The sequence below is a fragment of the Lepisma saccharinum genome, chromosome 26, assembly GCF_977018435.1.
Source record: "Lepisma saccharinum chromosome 26, izLepSacc3.1, whole genome shotgun sequence".
In the NCBI taxonomy this organism is placed as follows: domain Eukaryota; kingdom Metazoa; phylum Arthropoda; class Insecta; order Zygentoma; family Lepismatidae; genus Lepisma; species Lepisma saccharinum.
In genome coordinates this window covers 5,404,086-5,429,347 of record NC_139254.1, presented here as the reverse complement: position 1 = coordinate 5,429,347, position 25,262 = coordinate 5,404,086, and the positions used below count along the sequence as shown (strand labels likewise).

At 37.2% G+C, this 25,262-nt stretch overlaps 1 protein-coding gene across 7 annotated transcripts in view; it reads right to left on the bottom strand.

Moving 5' to 3' along the window:
- Positions 1-25,262, bottom strand: part of Stacl (SH3 and cysteine-rich domain-containing protein) — a 908,463-nt gene that overhangs the window by 8,849 nt on the left and 874,352 nt on the right. For 3 of the 7 annotated variants that reach the window (XM_083112378.1, XM_083112379.1, XM_083112380.1), the window contains one exon: positions 11,719-11,890. Coding sequence is in view for 5 of the 7 variants with exons in the window: in XM_083112379.1 (XP_082968505.1) it covers positions 11,862-11,890 (29 nt within the window). In the remaining 2 variants the exon portion in view is untranslated. Of the gene's footprint in view, positions 1-3,825; positions 4,016-7,955; positions 8,039-10,340; positions 10,469-11,718; positions 11,891-17,581; positions 17,726-25,262 lie in introns of those variants that run through there. The other 4 variants (XM_083112374.1, XM_083112376.1, XM_083112375.1 and 1 more) reach the window with 3 other exon arrangements.

Sequence of the window (25,262 nt, the reverse complement as noted above, 5' to 3'; positions counted from 1 at the left end):
ATAGAATAGTATATTAAGGATAGAAAACCAAATGTTTTCAAGCCCATGAAAGTTCCAAGCAACTACGGGGGAGGGGGTGCATTATTTCCTTTGTAATTGAACTCATGTCATAGCACAGGAACATAACAAGCGAACAGTTGCGGCGATTGGGTTCCAAAACTAGGGGAGCAAAGTGCCCAAATTGGAGGGGGCAGGATGCAGGGGCAGAAGTGGCAAAAAGTGAGGGGGGGGAGACAATTCGCCCACGCCCTTCCCCCCCAATCTCCACCACTGCAAGCTAAACAAATCGTGCCTGAAGTCATCCAATACTAAGACTGAAGTCTGCAGTGTCCGAAAAACACAGACACTGTTTACTACTGTCTGACAACAATCGAAAGGTGCATAACATTCAAAATGTTTCATTGTAAGATAGGAAAAGCACAGTTCATTCATGTTTCCTAACATAAAGGTACAAAACTGCCTTGGCTCACTGCCATTGTTAATGTACTGAACCTTATTTTTAACATTGTCTGCTTGACTATGCGAAGAGCGCATCCCCCCTTCCTCTCTTCCAAACTGATTCTAAAGGCATAAGCGGTGGTGCTTCATTTCAACCACATCGCCGCGATCAGCCACAGGTAGGTAGAGAAACTGTACATAATAACCATAACTAAAAATCAATAACAAGTCAATCAAATGAAACTATCCCCCCATTTTTGTGTGAAGATATGTAGAAGTGGCAGCTAAACTATAAAATTTTGTCCCCCCAAAAATTCACGTGACGCAGGCATGTCATGAATCCCCCCTGTTTCTACCTAGTTAGGCAAGGACATTTCACTGTGGCGGTGTCACATCATCCATTTCATCAGTTTTTCATTCATCCATTTTGTTGTACTTACCCGTAGAGGCACAAAAGCGACGTAAAATAACTAAAATAGAAATATATTTTCGGGTGGGATAAAATACAGCCATCTTAAATAGTAATGTAGTAATAGTAATAAAATAATAATGTCCTAGCACAATTGAGTATCGTTTGGCATAACTTCACAGTTCAAACAGCACTTTCCATGGCTGAGTGGAGTTCCACTGTAGCTCTCCCCTCCATGTTCAAGTAAGATGAGCAGGAAACGTGTTTTTGAGCAGGCCGTTGGAGGTTCCATAGCAATAGTTAATTAAGAAATTCTCCCGAGAAATCAATAGGTCTGGCAACACTGACGTGGCCACGCTGAAGGCTCCTTCTCCCTTTCCTTTTCCCCACCCACCAGCACGATGAGGTTCTGCGCAGGTTTCTTTCCTTGTGGTTCCACTATACTTTGGGGTTTCCTTGCTGGACACTATTATCGCTTTAATCTGTGGTTTTAAAGTAAAATTAGTTGCAGTATTTTAAAAATATGTACTCTGATGTACACAAAACACAAGCGTATTTTCGGATGCTGGCCAACTCTGAAAGGAGACGAATGATTTATATAGAAAAACCTAAATTGCCTAAATAACTGATGGAATGACCTCAAAATTATTTAAAAATTACCTAAAAATCATTTCCGCTCTGGAAATGAAAGCTTGATATTTTCATAAATTTCAAGAGAGTAGATGAATAATTTGGTAAAAGCCAGTTTTTGGTGTTATAAACTACTGAAGCAAAAGGATAAAGCAATTAAGTGCTAATGCAGTTTCCTTTATTTTAACTCAAGGTTACACAGAATACAAAGCAAGTTTTTTTTGTAAACTCGCTCACAGTGGGCCTTGTACGATACAGTAGGCTGCCAGCATCTGAAAATACAATAGTGTTTCGTGTACATAAGATTACAATTTTTTTTTTAAAATATTGTGACTAATTTTTTTTTTTAAAGCGATACTGGTGGCTAGCAAAAGTAGACTTTTAAAATAGAGAAAGGTAAATATTGAAAATATGTTTGAGGTGTATTATTTGTGAAAGTAAAACCCAACTGTTTTCCTACAAACATAGAAGTTAGTGTAAATGAAGTTGATGTGGCTCCTTGTCTTATAAAAATAAATAAAAAGTCTGATGAACCTTTATTCGTATTTTGGTTGATATATCGACCATGCAGCTGATTACAAAATTCCTGTTTTTTAATTATCTTGATACTTTTCTTTTAGGTCGGAAACACTTACAGTGGGTTAACGAAGCTTTGGCACATAATGGGGATGCACCCACCTCCCTCCGACTCCAAAGTTACGTATGGAAGCTGGCGGGAACTTTAAATTCGTACACTTGTTTGAAAAAAAATGTTATAACTTGTAGACTATTTGACCAACCTACTTCGGGTAACTTTTGTTTTGCAGCTAAAACAACAGGGCATACAACCATGCAGAAATCAAAACGCCAAAGGCAATAAGAGGGGTTGGGTGGGCCGTGGCCCCCCAACTTTCAGCCCCTCTTCCCCTCTATTTTTGGAGGGGGATGCAAATTTAGCCTTATTTTCAAAGAATGGTCCTTTCTCAACAGGGTTCATATTCATATTCCTGGGTGCATTACGTTATCGAATATGTGAAACAAACTCCCCATTCTTATGATTTTTTTCATTGAAAGATGGGGGCCACGGCCCACCCAACCCCTCTTATTGGCTTTGGCATTTTGATTTTTGCACGGTTGAATGCCCTGATGTTTTAGATGCAAAACAAAAGTTACCCGAAGTAGATTGGTCAAATAGTCTACGAGTTATAACATTTTTTGTGAAATAAGTGTACAAATTTAAAATTAGCGCCAGAGGCCTCGGCAAAACTGGGGTTACTTTCTGACGACCCCCTCGGGAGAGTAAGGGTTAAGGGAAGGTAGCAACCGTAGGACATTATTTATCTTGTAGTCTACGGTTCATTGTGACGTTTCAGGAGAACACACGCTCCCTTCGTCAGATATTTATTTTTGGTTTGCTTAAAGATTCAGTTATATATAACTGCACATGCGTTATACAGGACATTTACATACAAGTCAATAGGTGCGTGTCAACATGTACGTACTTATGAATGTTTAGTACGTCATATAAGTTAGCAAAAGGTGTCAGAAACTGCACTTACATGAAAAAGTCAAAATTTGCACATTCGTGGATTTGGCATTGGTGTGACAATATACAGCGTGTAACAAAAGTTCGGGAACACTTTAAAAAAATTATTGTAGTCAAACGAGTAGCATTACAAAGTGACAAAGTACATCATTTCAAAGAGTAAAGTTGCAAGTTTTTTTTTCTCATTGCAGGTGTTACTTGTAGTTCCATACATCATCGGTAGGTGGTGTCATAATCAAGCTGAGAAGGCTTTCTGCGTGCTAGAATTTGACAAAACAAAGAATGCAATGGTGTCCAATGAAAATTTAGGATGAAGTACGGGAAAGCAGCACCAACCAAGAAGGCAATCTACAATTGACATGTAAAGTTTGTTGAAACTGGGTGTTTGTGTGTCAAGAAGAGAAGTGGTCTGCCAGGTGTGAGTGAAAATGACATTGAGCGAGTGAGAGAAGCTTCACAAGGAGTCCGAGAAAATCTATACGCAGAGCTTCACGTGAGTTGGAAATGTCAACAATGACTGTGTGGCGTGTTTTGCGTAAAACATTAAACATGAAACCGTACAGACTACAGTTAGTGCAAAAGTTATATCCTAAATACAAAGACCAGTTCCAGAAAGCGCCATCTTGATTATGACACCACCTAGCGACGATATATGAAACTACACGTAACACCTGCAATGAGAAAAAAACTTGCAACTTCACTCTTTGAAATTATGTACTTTGTTACTTTGTAATGCTACTCGTTTGGCTACAATAAATTTTTTAAAGTGTTCCCGGACTTTTGTTACATGCTGTATATGGCAAAAAAAAATTAAGTTGCTTACTTGATCGCGGAGCAGCTTAAGTCCGTTATCCCCATCAGACACCTGAAGATTGTGGGTGACCTGAAGGGGTCTCTCTCCTGGTTGCAACTTGGTCACATACTTTGAAGGGAAGTAACCGACGCGACCGAGGCACTTGCCTTTCCACCAGTCAGGGTCGGATGTGTTGATCACAGTCACTTTGTAGCCAGCCCTGGAAGAGACAACACACTTTACTTTCCACGAAATAATGTATTTGAAAGTAACAATAAATGGCCTGACATTCCACATCACTAGGAGTGTTCTACATTTATTCCGCCATAAAGTTTTGTTGTACACTATGCATATTAGCACAGTATGTACGCGTACATAGATTTAGGCTGTGTCCGAAAGGTACAAAGTGCAGACTTGAAGTACAGTCTTGGCGGAAGTGACGTCACCTAGTGCAGTTCGAAAGCGCCAAGCATGCAGTGCACACTTGCGATCTGGGCTTCTGTGCTTGCTTTTAGCTTGTTTAAAAAAATGGACGTCAGAAGTCAATAAGCTGCTAGTTGTTGTAGTTCTTCCATTGTGTGGAAATGTAAGTATAACACGTTTTTAAAATACTATGTAATATTTTTTATTGGTTTTATTCATATATGCATGGTTTCTTTCTTCTGTAGTGAGAAGTGTTTAAAAGTGAGAAAACACTTTCTTTTTTCCGCAATCGTAAACCATGTTGAAAATTAACTTGGAAGTTATTTCATATTTCTATAATTAATAATGTGCTGTGTTATATAAACTTCATGCCAAGTCATGTGTATCTCATCTCGAGCAAGTTGGTGTCATTTTTTTCACATCATCGCATGCAAAAAATTAATCGCTAATGTTTTTAAGAAATGATTAAATATTATGATTTCTACCTCTTCACCAAAGACTGGAATATAAATATACGGAACCATGATATATTATTTAACATAGTTGGAAATATCCGGGAACAAGCTCATTTATGTCACGTATTAGACACTGCAATCGAAGTGCAGTTCGAAAGCTTTCCGCTTCCAGGCTTCAAGACAGCACTGTGAGTATGCTCTGGAAGTATGCTCATTTCAAGTACAGTCTTGCAGCTTTCGGACACAGCCTTATCAATTCTCCAGTTTCATGATGGTCAACTTTTCTTAAATTTTTTTGATAAAATTTGTTTCTAACAGTTATTTTTAGTGGTTTTTATTTTATCTGTGATGTTTCATCCTGGTTTCCCAGAACTTTTTCAAGCTACACCAAGATACATGTGTGAAGTTGTGGTGTAGCTTGAAAAAGTTCTGGGGAACCAGGATGAAACGTCACAGATAAAATAAAATCCACTAAAAATAACTGTGTTAGATTATTTTGAACCTACAAAAAGTGGTTATGCTTGATTGATTTTGTTGTTGTTTTTAGTCCACTTTATGCACAGTAAGGCTAATCGGGACTGGGCCTACAGTTTAAAGTGGGATCCGAACCACTATGTGCCTCTACCAGGAATCGAACCCGGGACCCCTTGATTACAAGGCAACTATGCTACCACTGCACCATCTGGGAGGCCCAAAAGTGGTTATACAAACCTTTAGTAAGGACATAGATATCTTTGTTTGTTGGTTAATTAAATTGCAGATATTGTACGTACTAGTAAATAAATTGCAAAAGAAAAAAAATACACAATAAACAAACTGTAAATTATGGTCATAGTATTGTAAAGATGTACAGTATTTGCTGTTGTAAAGATATACATAATGATTTTTGAACAATTTTCAATATGTTATACTGCACTGAATAATGTTGTTGAAGTATACATGTAATATATATTGTTATATCCCATGGAATCGCTTGTGCATGCAAGCAATAAGGCCACATATTTATGATGAATAAAATATGAAGATTTTGGTACAAAAATTAGGCATATTTCGGGATCAAAAACAGTTTATAAAAAGGCATTACTGTGCTAAAATGGTAAAAATAACCCTAAATTAGATTTAAAACTATGCCTATTACACAAAATAAACATTTATTTTTTAATAGCACATTTATGAAGTTTTCAGAGTATTTTGTTGTTTATTGTTGCGTAGAGTCCATCTTTGCTTCTCAGTAGAATTAATCATTTGATTTTGCCTGACTCCCAGGATAGTCCAGGGTTTAGAAAGTGCTGTGTTGGAAAATAAATATAAATTTTGTGTTTGAGGATTTATTTCATTAGTTCATTTTGCTACATTTCGTGACAAAACGAGGTAGGAAAATGCACATCACGCATTTCCAAGATATGCAAAATGAACATTATAATGTGTTATTTCTAAGGCTGAGCTGATACAACTTTGAACCGATACCGATGCCAACACTTAATGATTCCCATCGATACTTGAAAATGGCAAAACTTAAAATTTGTCCAAAATATTGATCAATATTGTTGTGTAAATAATATTCTCCAATTATATGCATCCATTTATCAAGAAATTTGCTTTAGAATATTTAAGAGTTGAATCAAAATATTAAAATAGATATTACGTAATCAGAAAGTATAGTTTTTTGTGCAAAATAAAAAGAAAATTTGAAATTTGCATAAGCTCCAGGATTATTAAACTCCTCGATAGTGTTGCTCACATTTTTGCGGATCCTGTGAAAGACCAAAATGCCGGAAACGTATCGGCTGGTATCGGTAGATGAATTCTAACCGATACTTTCAGATACCGATACCACTGGTATCGGCTGATACCGATACATCAGCATCGATATCGGCTCGGCCCTAGTAATTTCATATTTTGTTTTTATCAAAAAACAAAATATGCATGTTTCTAGCTATTAAATATTAATTGTAACTACGGAAAGAGTTTTGTCTACTTTTAAAATTTACTAAAAAATCGCTTTGGATAAACTGGATTTTTGAATAAACACAATTCACGTTAGACAGTTTTTAGAGTAATAACAAGTGAAGAAGGCTAGTTATAGTTAAACTGTTACAGTGGACTATTACAAAATTATCAGAATGTCAATCAATAGCCTTTGAATGGTTACAGCAAGTCTCCAAAATCAACAGGAAAATAAAATAAATTCTATTGCAAAAGTGACATGGAATTATTATACAGGGTATCCAGAGTGGAACTGACAGTTTTTAAAAGTGTTATTTTAATATGGTAAGGAGTAGCTAGAAACAAAAATGTACATTTTGAAGGCAAACTCACAAAGTTTTATTGGAAGGAGTTCTAGCTCAAGACTACTAGAAGGAAAGGCTGGGGTCAGAGATGCCTCTTTTCGCAACTGGTGTAGGTGTGATGTCATCGGCAGACAAAACTCAGATGAGCCTTTACCCCATACGGAAAGAAACATGTTAACTGTTTGGAAAGGCTGATCTGTTTTGTTCTTTTCGCTCCATTTTTTTGTATTTCGGTATTATTGGGTTGTTGCCGTTTATTATACCTTCTGAGTGAGGTGTTGAGACATGTGATCTTAGACGAAAAAAAGAAAACAGCAAGTGACAATATAGGAACTGAACCGAAAGCATATAACGAGACTTGTTAGTGAATTGCGATACCAGTAGTCTCATTACACATGAAGATCCATTCATTTCAATTCGGTTACAATTATTAGAAAAAAAAAATGAATATTGTAATTTATAATAAACATTCTCACGAGTAAAACCGAGTTCAGTTTGGTTGGGACGGTGGTCCGCAACAACAAAACATCTTAATAGGGTCCGTTGTCTGTGGCACTTTTAGGAAAATAGCAAATCAGTATACCAATTTTATACCAAATAACTCTTCTTTTCCCTGCCAAAATTATTATGTTACATTACAGAAATCAATTGACCATGTATGATCAGAGCTGCATAACCCCCCCCCCCAAATTTAATATCCAGTCCAGACTTCCGTGGGCTACGTGTGCTTTTTCCTGCACTTATGTTATTTTTGTTTGAGCGACACTAGCACCACCACCAGTAGTTGTACATGTATGAAAATTTGCCAAACCAAACTCTCAAATGTACTATTGCTTTTGCAATGCTTTGTTAACAAAAAGCTTGGTTTGTTGAAATGTAATAACTATTTAAAAACTGTCAGTTAAAATGCATATTTTGTTCTTGATGAAAAAACTACTACCAGAACAAGAACACATCACTAAGCTATACCCGAGCACTCCAACGTACTTACTTGAGATCCAGCTCATCGGCTTGCCGTGACTTGAAGTTGTAAAGCACCACGTATAGGTTGGTAGGTAGCAGACGATGCGGCTTCTGGGAAAAACAAGGCATCTAGAATCATCCGTCGATTACTATGGTTACATTTTATGAACTAAACAATACAAATAGGAATGTGTACTATGAATTTTAAGGTGGACCTATGGCCTATGCCTTCCCTTTTCAGGGGTGGAATTAAACATATGAGCTCAAGGAGGGCACAATTTTTTAATACCTAGGTAGATATAATGTAATTGTTACTATTTATTATTAATAAACACTTTCACATTGTCCTCCTCCGTAGCCGAGCGGGTTAAGGCGTTCACTCGTCTTGAGATCGTTCGCTGCGGGACGGCGTAGGTTTTATTTATTCGGCCTACGTATAGGGCCGGTGGCAACCCACCATCGTGAGGAAATTGGGAAGCTCCGAGTGAGTGAGCGTAACCCGGTCGAGAAGACCTACAACAACAGCTGGGGGTCCGTCGGGCTGATCACCCGTCACCCCAATACTGGTTTGAGACCTCCACGCTATAACAGGTGACGGAGGAACAGTGTGGGAGGGAGACCAGCAGTCGGTAGGTAAGCCAAGGCCCTCCAAGGTGCTGTAGCGCTGTGGGTTATTATTATTATTATTAACACTTTCACATTACGGTGAATTAAATTTCCTTGCTAAACACTAAACAATATGCATTTAAACTTTCTTTTCTCTTAAAAAAAATAGATTTTTTGTGCATTTTGAAAGTTTATTTTAGTGGAGGGTGTACCATTAACCAAGATAACAAACTTACAAACTAAGGTGCACAGTCATTTGTTTTCTCTTCGCCTTTTGACACTGCTGCACAATTTGCGGATTGCATCACAAATGTTCCCTCCGCTTGCTTGCGGTTGAAATTTCCAACTACAGAGCCACAGGGGCATTATCATCTTGGTCAAGCTGTAGTTCAATGCAAGGTCTTAGGTCAAAACATCATGCTTTTACATCCCATACACTGTCTACAGCAGCAGCTTCCACACAGAAGGAAATATACTGTAAAAAGGGGAGGGGGTGCAATTGGGTCATCTTATGAATACAATTCTTCTTTCCCCCTGAGATTCGTCATGAGTTTCAAAATACATTATTTTATTATAAATAATAAGAACAAAGGCATGCATCTAGAAATTTTGAGGGTGGAGTCCAAACTAGAAATAATAATTATAACAACAATAATAATGTTGAAATTAAAATAGTTTTATTATAATTATATTAAATTTAAAAAAATAATTAATATTCTATTGCTATTATTACATAAATACTTGAAAATACTGTATAAGAATAGATATACAGGGTTATTATAAATGATGGACCCATTTTCAAAACATCATATTTATTGAGGTACAAATCCAAAGTGAACAAGCTATATACCAATGGAAAGAGGAAGGTTCAAAGTTTGTTACCACAATGTTTGTAACTGTTATAAATGTTCAATGTGGCCACCGTTGGACATCGTCCTCTGACACACGCGGTCGGCCTGTGCTTTTTCCTTTACACACACTTTCAGTCGCTTGAAATTGCTGAAACCAACGGCTAATGCTTTTCCTAGTTGGTGGTTTGCTACCGAATTTGGTACGGAATGCCCGCTGCACTGCAATTTGCGACTCACTTTTCGCGAACTCAAGCACGCAGAAAACCTTGTGCTCCAAGGTCGCCATCTCGCTCACAACTGACAGAGACGGTCCTCTCGCGAACTCTACCGGCCGCTTCCACAACCAGCACAGCCTGCCGGCCGCTGCCCGCCAGAAACTTTGAACCTTCCTCTCCATTGGTATATAGCTTGTTCAATTTGGATCTGTACTTCCCTACCTATGACGTTTTGAAAATCGGTCCATCATTTATAATAACCCTGTATAACAGTATGTATTCATTTTCTAGCTTACATGTAGTTAAGATTGCCAAAATTTGTATAAAAGCAAGTGCCCTGGTAAGGAAATTAATGACAAATATGCATAAAATATTAATCAGAAACTTTACTTTTTGTCAACTGGAGTTTTTATTATTCAAAATAATAATTCCTTAACATAAGTAGTGTGCATAAATCTTTGGTACTGGCTTTCAAAGCCGTATTATCCCATACCCTTGCCTCCCAATAAGTTCAGAAGAAATAAATAACTATCGATTATACAACAAAGGCTAAACAAGTATATTTTCATTACTTGGAGAACAATAATAATAAACTATATGTAATGCAACATTACCATGCTTTCCCTCCTCTATTGAAACTACAATACAGTATGTGTTTAGAAAATATTTTATGTATCTAACATTACTACGAACAACAATCAAGTCATGAAATAATAATGATAATCACAATCAACAACTTACCGGGGAAGGGCATGGTGAGGTACTAGCTGAACTTAAGGACTTCTCGTTGTCGTCTGGTAACTCAACAGAACTCATCCTCATATTTCGTGCACTAAGAAGACGACGATTATGAACAGGACTCGAAGGGGCTAGCAAAAACAATAGATACTATTACGCTAAGGAATCAACAATTATTTCTAAATGCATCCTTTCTATTGTCAGACCAAAGAAAAGAATTACTAACGGAATAAACATGCTTCTTTTATAAGTTACGAGTTGAAAATGAAATTGCAAATTAATTACTTTCAACTTGATAAAAGATAAAAGACAATTTCTAACTATGAGTCTAACAGATTAAGAAGATTACATAAATTTTATAATTTTCTTAATTCAAATACATGAAAATTAAATATAATTAATACAAGGAAATATATCAGAAGTAACATTAAGTTACTGATGGGCGTACCATGCTACCAATTTAGATGCATTTTTTTTTTAGCAAATCAGTAGTGTGTGTGTGTAACCCATCAACATATCTTTCTTCTCCTTCTCCATAACACTACAAGCCAAACAATCCTATACAAAATACAGCTACAGATACATGCAAAAAAGCTGTTGCTTGTAAACAATCAAAATACATAATGGCAGCCAACAATAGTGCAATACATGGCATACAGTACCTTACCATCATCTTTGCAATACGTTCTCTAACTCTTCACGTCTGACGAAATATCAGCGTTCAATATAACTGGCCATTGTAATTTCATAGGAAAAAAATATAACAAAACAATAATACTAATTGTGTAAAAATAATGAACAACCTACGTTGAAGACTTTTAAGCTTGGAGCATTAGAACTCTCCCTACTTCCAACAAGTGAAATCTAAATTACAAATTGTACAGGTATGCCAACTGTTGGGAATTGCAAAAGTGGGCAATATGATCCACAAATCTCAGCAGATGGTACTTCTGCATTATCTCTAATGTAATTAAATGCTGACCACACTTGGGATAAATGTGAAGTCAGAAATATGTGCTAATCTTTGGGAGATTCAGAATCCACTTTTACTAAAATTTTGGACCACAAAATCTTAGTTTTTCTTATTTTTTAAAAAAATACATTACAATCTGCACTTTTCTTGCAAAAATTCCACAAACAATTGATTTACGTTATTTCTTAAGAGTAAATATTTTCGCATTGGCCATCACATCTCAGCAGATTCCTCTGCCCACCCTAAAGAAATTTGTAGAAATAAAGCTGAAATTCTATATTCATTGACAAAAGAGTTGTGTTACTCAAATCTTAGATGTATTACAGGAGTACAGGATAAGCTTACCAGAGTTCTTATGTAATCCAGCGTATGAATGGTGGAGCATGATATATTATATAGACTATAACGTCTCTTGCATCTGGGGTAATTGCACAAAAGTAGTCTAATTTTCAGTGGCATACTTAACAGTAAAACCATCATTTTCAAGATACTTCATATTCTTCATTGAAAGTTTGGTAACTCTTGTATAGTGTTTACCAACGTAGAAATTTTCAATGTGAATTGCCAATATGATTAGGTTCTGGAATAAAATGCATTTTGAACAAAAGTTGAATGATACATTCAATTATTAATTGAGTATCATATTGGTTAAATTATTAGCAATTCTACTGATACAAACTATCGACTCGGTTTCATACGTAGGGTGGTATTTGATGGAGGGATGAAGGGGAACGGATGCTGCATCCCCACTCTGTTGCATTTTTGGCTCAGGGAGGGGGGAGTGGATGCTACACACATAATTTATAAAACATCCCAAGGAGTTATTCGAATATTTGTAGCTGGAAATTTTTCAAATATCATGTTGCCCATACCTATTGTATGGTAAATATTACCATGTAAATTGAACAATACTTATACCAAAAGTTTACCCACATTAATAATAAGAGGGGTATTCAAAAATTAAGTTCTGATAAGCTGTTTAGAAAAAGACACACATTTATTGTAGTCAGAATCCTTGCATTAAAGATTACTTGCTGATACAGTCACCACAATTGTTTGAGTTTTTGTTGTAAGTCCACTTTATGCACAGCAAGGCTAATTGGGACTGGACCTACAGTTTAAAGTGGGATCCAAACTACGATATTCCTCCATTGGGTATCGAACCCGGAATCCCTTGATTACACCACCGTTGTCAAGGTGCTTGTTAGAGATGCAGGCTTTAGTAGCACCTTATAGAAATTGGATGCCTGATTCCCTGTCACAGGTACAAGTATATCATACAGTAACACAAGGACAGGTCACAGTGTAGTGGTTGTGGTGTGTGGGTTTGCTCAGAGCTGTACGGTTGATGTAAAAGTTTGTATGGAATGGCTTGTCACAATTGCTGAACTCTCCTTATGGTTTCTAGAATTTTCATTGACTTTACCATTCAAAATTGTCATCAATAGGTTTGCAGTATTGGTATTGCATTACTGTACACACTCAATGGTACAAGATTGGCATAGGGATTTCCTTAATGTTGTAGTGGTAATGTCATCGCCTTGTAATCAAAAGATCCCGGGTCCAATATCCAGTGGAGGCTCGTGATGGTTTGGAACCCACTTTAAACTGTAGGTCCAGTTCGGATTAACCTATATGCATAAAGTGGGCTTAATAATACTTGAGATAGTTTGGCAACAGTGACATGTACAGCAAAATGGAATCTCATACCTGCGACAATGAATTTGGCTGATGGTTTCCACGACAAGGGTCTACGAAGTCTGCATTCTGGTCTGACGAGTCCCTTAACAATGGTGACAGCTATCAGCAAGTATAGTGGAACAACAAACAAAGAAACCTGCGCAGACCCACAACTCCTGTGCACCGTACTCCCGCAAGGGGAGGGGGGAGAGTGGACAATGCTTCCTTATGGCCTGAGCTGAACGGAAGAAGGGAAAGCTGCGCAAGGACTTTTCGTCCAAGGTTTTTCCTTGTGGTCACTCTATAGTCTACGGTGTAAGGATTCTGGCCATAGTAAACTCGTTCAACCTTTTTTCTTAACAGCGTATCAGAACGTACTTTCTGAACAACCTTCGTAATAAACAAATCTAAATTGAGGATGAAGGGTTTACAAGCACCGTGAGCCGTAAGTATTCATATCTCTAGAACAAATTAGCACTTTGCACTACAACAATAAATCCCTAAAACTAAACACATTAAATAACATTCAAATGTCAGTTTCCATTGGTGATTAATAGAAAGAGGGAATTTGAAAACAGAAGTCTTCTGGAAACTGAATCTGTATTGTAGAGAAAATTACATGATAGAGTTGATGAGAATTCATGCAGAGCATCTACAAGTCCATGCAGAGATTGAAGATCGTGGCTGCATAAGCAGAAAATTTCAGTTAACACGGTGCATCACAGGAAATCTTTAAGCTAAAAGGAAGAACAACGAAGACAAACATGTTGTAAAATATATGTTTAAGTGCAAGAGCACATGAAGTCGGAATGGACTGTAACTTACTACATTATTATTGTATTAAACTTGACTCTTCATTATTGTTTTAAAATACTAAAACCATCAGAAAGCTAATGATGATAAAGCACAACTTTACAGCATTTATTGTCTTAATGTGCAATAACTAGAGGTGTGCATATTTAGTTTTTGACGAAAACATGAAACAACATGCTGTAATGCTGTTTCTGAAAGGTGTGAGGTGGAATTTCGTACCCTCTTTTCTCACGAAATGATGCAAAATGCGAAATACTCTCTTAAATACGAAATTGATAATTTATTTACTAACTCGACACTTTCTGAAGTTTGAATTATCCTGTGAGTTATGCATTTCATGGAAAATTTATTAATTCTGCAAAAATGAACCCCTTTATACAGGAATAAACTTAATACTCTGGTAACTATCAAGTCATCCCATAAGTAATGTTTTTCGAACACCACTGCAATGACGGCATCTCCCGGGTGAATTGTGAATTAAATGGCACGTGCTATAGCTGTGTGATACAGGGCACGTCATTGTGAATGATTGTGTAGAGGGAGAACGGTCTACTCCATGTTTTGGAACAGTGTCGTGTGTCTGATCATGGCAGTGTTGGAGGAACACATACGGGACATTCAGCCAGAGCAGCAGCACAAAACATCAATGCTGTATACGGACAGGGTGCTATGGATGTGCGGAAGTTCCAGAGGTTTCGTTCTGGACACACCAGCCTCACTGACAAGCCATGAGAAGAGAGACCTGCTGAGCTGGACAACGATGCCCTGCGAGCAATGGTGGAGGCAAATCCAATGCACACTGTTGAAGAACTGGCCAGAGAACTCCATGCCACCCATTTGACCGTTCATAGTCATCTGCAGGACCTTAGGTACGTGTCGAAACTCGGGAAATGGGTACCCCATGTGTTAACACCTGAGCAGAAGCAGGATTGAGTGGACATCTGCAGTTCGCTGCTCACCCATCACAGACGTGAGCCATTTCTGGACAGAATGGTGACAGAGGATGAAAAGTGGATCCTCTACCATAACATTACACGCAAACGGCAGTAGGTACCTAAAGGGGGCTGCAGGAACTGTGCCAAAACAGAACTTCCCCCTCGCAAAGTGATGTTGAGTGTTTGGTGGGATATCAGTGGGATAATTTTGAGCTCTTGCCACGTAACGAGACTATCAATGTAGATGTCTACTGTCAGCAGCTGGAACGCCTACGGACTGCATTGTTGTAAAAACGTCCTGCTCTGGTTCATCACATGGGTGTGCTCATCCACGGTGATAACGAGTGCCCACACACGGCAAGAAGGACCTGTCCAAAGGTGGAGAAATGTGGCTGGGAGAAACTCCCCACCCAGCGTTTTCACCAGATCTTGCACCAACAGACTACTGTCTTTTTCGCAGCCTGCACAACCACCTGTCTGGAAAAACACTGCAAGATGAAGATGACATGCGACGAACAGTGACCCAGTTCTTTGCCTCCAAAACTGGTCACTTCTTTCAGCAGGGGTTTCAACAACTGGTTGGCAGGTGGCAGAGTGTTGTGGAGTCCGATGGAGACTATTATCCTGACTAACAGCTGTGTTTGACATTACTTATGGGATGACCTGATACATAAATGTGCTATTAGAAGGGAAATGTTTATTTTGCGTAATAAGTGCAGTTTTGAAATCAAATTTAGGATTATATTCACAATTTTATAACCAAAATGCAATTTTATATACTACTTTTGATCTGGGTTTTCACTGCTGTAACACCAAAATTTTATTTTATTTACCGCTTTTGAACCGAAAATAGACTACTTTTTTATTTACCAAAAATACGTGCCTCTAGTAATAACACATCAAACTTTCACTTTCAGTGTTTAAGATTGGCTAGAATCTTACCGGTACGCAGATAATGGAAGCATAGATGTAAAGTACAATGATATTGTAATTGCATCACTCAATCTGAAGAGGCTGTTGGTAGAAAGCATGTAGAGTATCCAGTACAGAAAAGGTATGGGGATTTGCCTGCCTGTCCTTCCCAGACTAGCATCCTCGATGCAGTTCATCATACTGGTATTAGTTTGTTTTCTGGTGCATTTTGTACCCGTCCAGTCGTCAGCTTGTATGTGAAGCATCGGAGCTGTCATAGTCTCTACGAAAACAGCAATTTATTCTTAACCCGGCAGGGCACACACTCTCCGCTGGGACGTAAGGATGCATGCTGGGTAACAAATACCCATAAAAAATTGCTTTTAGTCTGAATTATAATTGTTTTAATTCATGTAATTAATATTATCTTCAATGATTAATCTAATTTTATTAAGTTTGATCATTTTTATTTCATTACACAAAGATAAATTTGAGAAAGGATGAGAAAAAAAAAGACTGAGATGAGTGAGTGCTCTCTGGCATAAAGTAAGGATGTGCGCTGGATAAAAAATACCCAGAGGAAGAATTCTTAAGCCCGAACTTTGAATGTTTTAAAGCATGTAAATGGTAATACACCCATTGAATAATATAATTTCATTAATTTTGAACATTTGCATTGTATCACATAACTGACAAAAACGAGAAAAAAATAGCATGTTTAAATGTCAAACTGAAACGTTGAGCACTCATTGGGCAAAATTTATCCAGACAGTGTTTCCATCGTCCTGCGAGCGATACAAACGAACTAAGTAACAGCAGATTCAATGTCCCGACACTTGGAAGGGTTCACTTCTCATTCATCAGAAGTGATAAAAAATTATATTTCAAAATCGGCTTGGTAATTTTTACCCATACCTGCATCCTTATGGGTTAACTATTACCTCCATCTGCAATTGATGACTTCCCATCTATTGTTCCACATTGTCTCTGATGAGAGAAGGCTGACTATGTACTGCCTACAGGTAGGACCTTTTGTTTGGAGAGTGCTGACAATATTCACTCTCTTAGCCTGCCATTCTACCAACCACACTCAACATGCCTTTACTCAACACCATACAGCATGTCCTAAAATGATTATCAAGGTTTCAAGTAGTTGGTATATTGCAAGAGACGAAGCTGAATATTTATATCGTACATGAACGATAATAGCAGCTGTGGAAGTTGGCTACCCTGGGTGCTTATCATTTGATTTCCATCAGTCACAGCAGCGTAGGTGTATTGCAAGATAACAACTCTGGTACAGAAGTCTTTTTGTGTCGTTGAATTTGCAAAGTGTGGTTCTGCTGTTTCAGTTCAGCGATCTGGAAGTGATCCTCCGTCCGATAACAACATTTGTTGAGGTTTAGTAAGTTTCAAACAACTGGATGTGTCTGCAAAGGGAAGAGTTCTGTGTCCGTGTCGAAAGAAAGCGTCGAGAAGTATTGGACTACCGGATGGATGTGCGCCGTGTCATGAAAGAGGCTCACATTGAACATTTATAAGGTACGCTATGTAAACTTGTTGAGTTGTTGTCTACTCCCATATAAGCTTTATCTTTGTACCCCACATATAAGGGAAATTAAACGAGTATGAAATCCCGATAATCATTTTGGGATCCGCTGCATTTCTCCAAAATGCAGGACGTGATCGTTTGGTACCATGACCATATGAAACCATCTCATTCATTTCAACTTGAATGGCACAAGTGTGGAAACTTTCTTTAATACATCTTGTAGAGTCAAATCATTAGAGTAAATTACAATTCATTCCTGAAACCAAAAGCATTGTGGCCGTGACACAAATATAGAAACCAGAGCGAGAGGAAAAGAGAAAAAAAATATAGAAAAGGTGCCACGAAACAATTAACACAAATAACATTCTTAAAGCATTACACTGGATATGTGAGGAAGACGACTGGCTACTCTGGGCGTCTGCTGCATGCCGACGTCGCTGAACGTGTTCAGTCGATTCCGGAGAATCCAGAGACAAACTTTTCATTCGGAGGTTGAGTTTTTGCCTTCGTGGACTGTGAGGGGCTAAAGAGAACGGAATAGTGAGTACCAAATAAAAAAAAAGGTTGACGAATACAATACAGCATAAGAAGCGTAAATTAAAACATTTCAAAGTAGAGACACAAAACGCTAAGTTCCGCTTCACCTGAAATTTAAAGTAATATATTACATCTAAAGAAAAGTGTGGAACACATCTTAAAACTACTATGTCTTGTCTAAAAAAGCACAAAGTATATCTTAAGCAATAAATGTTAAAGCATAATCAATAACAAATTATGGATAATACACAATAACTAGAGATGGCAACCAAATCTTTTTTTAAATATGCCATAACAATTTTCCCCTGCCCAACAATAAACCTATTTACATCTAAATTTGCCTAGTGTCTACCAAAGTAATAAAGATGCATAAATTTTTCAAGAATATACATTTTGAGAGAGACAGACAGACAGACAAAGAGAGAAGAGTACTGGTAGAGAGAAAAAGAAGCATGTAAAGAACAAAGGAAAATAACTATGTATGTCTAGTGCACTTTCTCAAAGAGAATATTGCTAAAATGCATAACCTGTATGTGCATAAATTGTGCACGCAGGGCACAACATGCTAGGTCAAGGGAGTGCACACTGCATCGAGAAGTGCCTACAGTACTGGTAACTTTTGTAGTAGAGTTGCCAAACCCTCTTGTGTGGTTGACTGATGTTATTTAGTATAATTGTTGCGCTCCCTTAGGTTAATCATGATGAGGATGAATGATGATGATGATGGGTGAAATAAAAGGACTGACTCGTGGTGTATAACCTCTGGCTGTACAGAAGGCACCAAGGTGCTGTTCCATCTTGTGAATAGGGAATTCTGTATTATCGTCAGTCTCTTTTCGAATTGCGAAAACAGGTGCAGATTCATGGGAAGGGATCCCCAGCATTCACAACACTTAGTTTGCAAATGCTCTTCTGAGAATTTTTTTAAAAAACTGACTTGAAAGAATGAGCAAGTTCATGATTATTGAAACTGTGAGAAAGGTATTACACTTTTGTTGACAAAATCACCACTGTATGTGCTCCAAGTGTATTTACTCCAAGACATATGAGTATGTATGAAAATATTCTCTTGGGCTATTGACCAGGTGAGTTGTGGAAAGGATTTGAAGTTTTCGAGAGCTAACATCTTTATCTAACCTGAAGATGAAAGTGACCTTAGCTCACGAAATCTAACAAGTTCCTTTTCACAACTCACCTGGTTGATTGCCTGGGAGAACCTTTTCATACATACTCATATGTCTTGGAGTAAATACACTTGGAGCACATATAGTGGTGATTTTGTCAACAAAAGTGTAATACCTTCCTCACAGTTTCAATAATCATGAACTTGCCCATTCTTTCAAGTCAACTTTTTTTAAAAAATTGCAGAAGAGCATTTGCAAACTAAGTGTTGTGAATGTTGGGGATCCCTTCCCATTAATCTGCACCTGGGCTGGTTACTGAACATTAGTTAACATAATTATATTTTTCAATTTATGCATGGAATTAGTTTCTCTAGAATAAAGTAACTAAAAATAACCCCATTACTTTTTAAAGTAATGGTAACTCTGAGCAACTTTTTGGCAGAGTAACTGAATTCAAGTTACTTTTAAAAAGGAACTTTTCTTCAAATACTGACAAACATATATGTTGGGTAGTTGTTGGTTGAGTGTCGCAAGTTTGGGAATCGCATCCAATGCCTGCCAATTATGATATTATGCACTCCTTCCTGACTAGTTATATTTATCCATTCATCCTGACCTCTTCTCCAACATATATCAAATCTGGCAACTCTACTAAATTTTAGTAAAGAATGATTGGTTGATGTATGATCAAACAGTGTATTCATTTGTCGATAAAGGATTAAAAATGAATATTACCTTTACACAAAGTGGAAGGTGCAGCCTAAACAGATACAGTGCATGAAAGCAGAGATGGCAGGTAAATGATTAAGATAAAAAACTGACAGAACTATGAAGAAATGTGTTTTTCAATCCTGTTCATGATAACACAGCGACAGTTTTTTAATGTATATTTTATTTTCTGATGTGCTAAATTCCCTTTTAGTGTTGGATTGTATGAAAGTGCCAAAACGCCACTCTAATATTCCTCATCCCAATACTTTTTATTTTTGTTTTGAAGATATTCAATGGAAGAAAACAGGAAATGTTTTAATTGCATTAAGTTCTCAGTTGATAAACACTTTCAGTTTGACATCACTATTGTCTTGCTAAAGTCAAGAATATTCCGATCAGTAGACAACATGATTTGATTTTATAATTGGGAAAAGAGAGATGCGGTAGTATATAAATACGGAGAAACTAGTACTCACTTTTATCCGTGAAGCTGTTTTTTCTTTTTTGATTAATTTCAGTGGCCACTGCCACCGTCCTTGTTGGAACTTGCTGTACTGTTGCTTGACGTGGGTCTTTTGTTTGTAGTTCTCTGGCTGCCGCTAGGTGCACTGTTGTTAACTGTGCGTCTCGGTCTGCAAGTGCACCACACTTGGATTCCCCTACTACAACAGTTATCGCCCGGAAATAGCAGACGACACAGACCGAGACGCACAGTTAACAACAGCGCACCTAGCGGCAGCCAGAGAACTACAAACAAAAGACGCACGCCAAGCAACAGTACAGCAAGTTCCAACGAGGATGGTGGCAGTGGCCACTCACATTAATCGAAAAAGAAAAAAAACAGCTTCGCGGATAAAAGAGAGTACTAGTTTCTCCGTATTTATGATTTGATTGTTGCTATTTAGCATTGCTTATCTGCCATGAGAATGAGGATGAGTGATGATACGACAAAGTTGATGAAGGGACACTCACGAAGAACACCCATAGTCAGGCCAGTATTCAAACCCGGAACCCCTAGCATCACAGCTCAGTGTGCGAACGACTCTGCCACGGAGACCAGCTTGTTGAATACATTGACAAGTACTGACAGAGTTTGGAGTAGTCTTCACATCACAAGTTTCCCTTGTGACAGGTTTTGTGATTTTTCTTCAGTCACTTTGGGCAAATGCTGGAATAGTACAGTCTCTGTTTCTTCCTATTATCATATCACCACCATACCAAAACAAATTTAACTGTACAACTAAGAGACAGAAATTACATCAGCCAATAAAGAAATATTCAGGGTCTGAAACTGTATTCGCAAAGTATTTGTCTAAACGGGCTAAAAGGTAAATATTTGTAAAGTCAAAATAGAAAGTTTAAACAGAGAAAGAACAGAGCTGCCATCTATTTTAACCTTCTCAAAACATTTTCCTTTTTTAACCCCCTCAGCGAGTCTTTTTACAATTTTTTTTAAAACTCTTGGAAAAACCTGACAAAGGTTTTGGAACACTCGTAACTAAATTATTTTTCTTATTGCTGAACGGTGGATACAAACAGTTACTAGCATTTTGAAACAGTCACTGTGGACTCATGAAACAGGACATGAAAAAAAGAGGGGTAAAAGGTGGGATGGGAAAAGCTGCATCAGCGTACATGTTCGTGTAGGATGAGAAGTGATGTACAGACCAGTAGCACCACAATGGCCAGCCTCCCGACTCAGCACCAAGCTGCTAGCAGAAGTCCGGAGTCTGCCTGAGGGAGAAACACACTGCGTGACGTTGGGAAGATGACAGTCTGATTGTCAAATCAGATAAGTGAACAGAAGGCAAGGGGCAGGGGGGGGGGGATAAAAGAACTAAATGTTGCCACTACACATTGTAGGAAGGAAGGAAAAAAAATAACACTAGCATTTACAGTCATATGAAAACAGAATACTTAAAAAAATAATATATTACGAACAACCACGGTACTTTTATAGGCATTGCCTCATTGTGCTGAAAAAGAAATCAATAAATTTACATCTTCCTTCAAAATTTTCTGTTGAGAGATAAGATAGCACTATATAATTTTTTATATGCATTGCATCAGACTCCTTGAAAATGTATAAGTATAAAAAATATTTTTTTAAGCAATAATGTTCTTTTAATGTTTATTTTAAATAAACAGTCTTAATGGGGCTATGGAAAAAAGGTAAACATATGAGCATTGAGACATCCACGAATGGAAAAACCGTCAATTCATAAAATTCAATAACAATAATATTTTGGTGTTTGTGAGTGTCACAGGTGTCCTTGATGGAACTGTGGTAACACTGCCAGTTTGCAATCAAGGGGTCCCAGGTTCGTATCTCATTTTTAAACTGAAGGTCCTAGATTAGCTTCTGAACATAAAGTGCACTTAGAAACAAGATTTGACATTTCCACTTTGTTAACGATCCAATTGTAATATGCACCAAAATATGACATGGAGCTTTCACACCAAAGTGAGAAGAGATTGCTAATGAAGTTGTCATGAGGTGTCCCTTGCCACTTTGGTGCGAAACCTCCATCAATATTTCCAATGCAATTAGAGGGGAGTTTCTCATGCTTTATCAGTAAGTTCCCAATAACTTTGACTAACTAAAGAGCTAGAACGTTTATCACAACGTCCCTGGTTTTCTAACAGGCTCATGTAAATTTCTTCATAGAAATAATTCTCTAAAGATTTCTAACATACAACTCATTGAATTAAATCATGTGAAAAGCAAAACCACCTTCAGTTGTACGTAGCTAGTTCATATTAATTATCAGCTTGTTTAACATTTCTAAAGAAACTTGAAAGATTTTCCGAAAAGCAAGAGCAATTTCAAGGGGGCCTTATGATTTCATTTTTATCTAAGGTGGTCTGTGATGTCACATCTACCACCATGGTGTACAGAAAGCACCACTTGGAACATACCATGGTCTCATAATCACTTTCATTACACTTCTCAATAAACATAAATTCACTTACACTTCCTTTTTGGTACCATAATGAACTAAACTGTATGCTCACAATGTCGAAGCTTTATTTGAAAAGTGTGGACCGAACAGACAGGCACCTGAGCACCGAATCTTTATTATAAATGGAAGATATTATTAACGGAAATTCAGCACTGAAAACAGATGGAATTACAAGTATCATTGTTAGTAATTGTTATCATCAAGTGCATTGAGTGGCACCATCGTGAATGTCTAAGACCCCTTTTTTTAACCTGCACTGGTCATGCAGGGTCTCTGGTTCTGGGTGTCATTTTAACATGGTCATTTACCAATGATTGTTTCGTCAACACCCTCCCTCTCTCTACCTGAGTTTCTAACCTTCCTCTCTTGCACCACAATTGTTTTCAGTGTTACTCAGATCTTCGAGCCACTAGGGGGGGTTTGTTGAAGCCCCTTCCGGTCCGAGTCCATGTGCAATTATAGGCGTACCTAGTTTTTACTGAAAATCCAGTCTGCCGTTTCATGCCCGACTAACAAAGAGTGTGTAGTTTTATAGAATTTCATTTTTTATAGTTTTATAGAATCTCTTCTCAATTGTTTGAATAAAATATCTAATCATAATAATTGAGGATTGGGTGGTTTAGACCATTAATTGAACATATTTTAAGAACCCTGTCTGTGGCACCGTGAGAGACCATCAACGTAATTATTCTCGTGCGACCCACGAAGGGTTAATTCATAACTCTTGTATTATTGAGAGGGAACGATTCAATGGAGTTAGATTATTTTATAATAAAAGTACTTAAAAATACTATAAAATGAACTACTTATGATTTGTGAGTATACGTTTTATAAAAAACAACGTTTCAAGACACAACTGGTGCCTTCATCAGGTTCACAATCTCGGCAAGTGGAATCATGATAAATAAACATTAAAAACAGCTAAGATGAGGGAGAGGTGACATTGGCAGATGGAAAACAGCAACCGATGAAGTATCAGAGGTGAATGACTTATATCATACTTTGGAATATTTCGGAAAGTTGGTTGGAAGACTAAATGTATCCACTCGCCAAGATTGTGAACCTGATGAAGGGACCAGTTGTGTCTTGAAACATTGTTTTTATAAAACGTATACTCACAAATCGTAAGTAGTTCATTTTATAGTATTTTTTAAGTACTTTTATTATATCATCGTGAGTAAGTCACACATGCCTTAAATATGAGTAATTATTTTGTAAAATAAACATTTCAAAATAATGTCCACACATTTAAAAAGAAATAATGTTCACGAAAGTATTAGTCTAATCATTTCTGCTTTTCCACCCGATTCTGGGACATTAGTGCATCCTGAAGAAACTTTTTGGGACATCGGAACAAATTATATCATTCCAGAACTGTCCCGGAACCCTACCCAATGCACCAAGGGTCTTCCTCGGGATGGGATGTAAAGCATGATAAATAAACATTAAAAAGAGCTAAGATAAGGGAGAGGTGACATTGGCAACTGGAAAACAGCAACTGATGAAGTGCCAGAGGTGAATGACTTTGGAATACTTCGGAAAGTTGGTTGGAAGACTAAATGTATCGATTCAATTTGAGTGTGTGTTCACCATGTTCAATCACTTTATTCAATTTTAGAACCTTGCGCAGCTACAAAATAAAATGTTCCAAGTGAATAGATGCGAAATTAAAGTCACCGAAAGAAGTAGTGGACAATTTGCGAATGTCCATCTTTGAACTTAACCGTACTTTCAGAATACGAAGTCTTGGGTGAAGTATTGTGTTGTTTTGGTTCATCGAAAGATTTACTTTTAATGTTTTAATCATCCTTCATCTTTAAATCATTTCATTTCTCTGGAACGTTAGAGAAATTCAAGATGAAGGATTCATGTGCTACATAAAATAAAAATAGTTAAACCAAACACTAGTCTAAAGTTAAAATTAAACACAAGGCATACAAAATTTGAAGGAAAGAAAAACTTATAAAGGATTCCAAGTGGAAAAAAAACATTGTAAAAACTGACAGAAATAAGAAGTTGTTACTCTTTAAACATAAATAAAAAAAAAGGGAATTAAAGAAATAAAATTCAACAGTAATAAGAAGTTGTTACTCTTTAGACAAAAATAAAAAAGGGAATTAAAGAAATAAAATTCAACAGTAATAAGAAGTTGTTACTATTCAGGCTTGCATTAAAAAAGAGATTAAAACGTAAAAATAACAAAATAAGATAAGAAGTTGTTATGTATTCAGATTTGAATGAAAAGGAGATTAAAATATATATAAAAATAAGGAGCTGTTACATTTTAGTTTAGAATAAACAAATATTATATTAATATCAACAAAGATAAGAATAATTAAGGTACTCACGTTTTCCACGAAAACGTGAGTACCTTAATTATACCGTGCGTCCATTTCGATCTGCAGCCGAGAGATCGGGAGAAGCGTGGCGGGCGGCGCTGACGGAGAAGCCGACATTTGCGGCCTGTAATGCCCGCTTATTTTTATAGACATATGCAGACATTTATATAAATATTGCAAAACGATCACTAAGCTGTGTTATAACACGCAAAAGTTCTTCTGTAATTCATCCAAGTTCTGCTCTTATATACACAAATAAATACGCTATAGAAACGATGTTAAGAGCCACAGATAAAAAAGCATTTTAATCATGGTTTTGATCAGTAACGTCCTGCTTAAGTTTATATCCTTGAAAGAGTTTTGTGGCGATGGGAATCGTTTGGAGG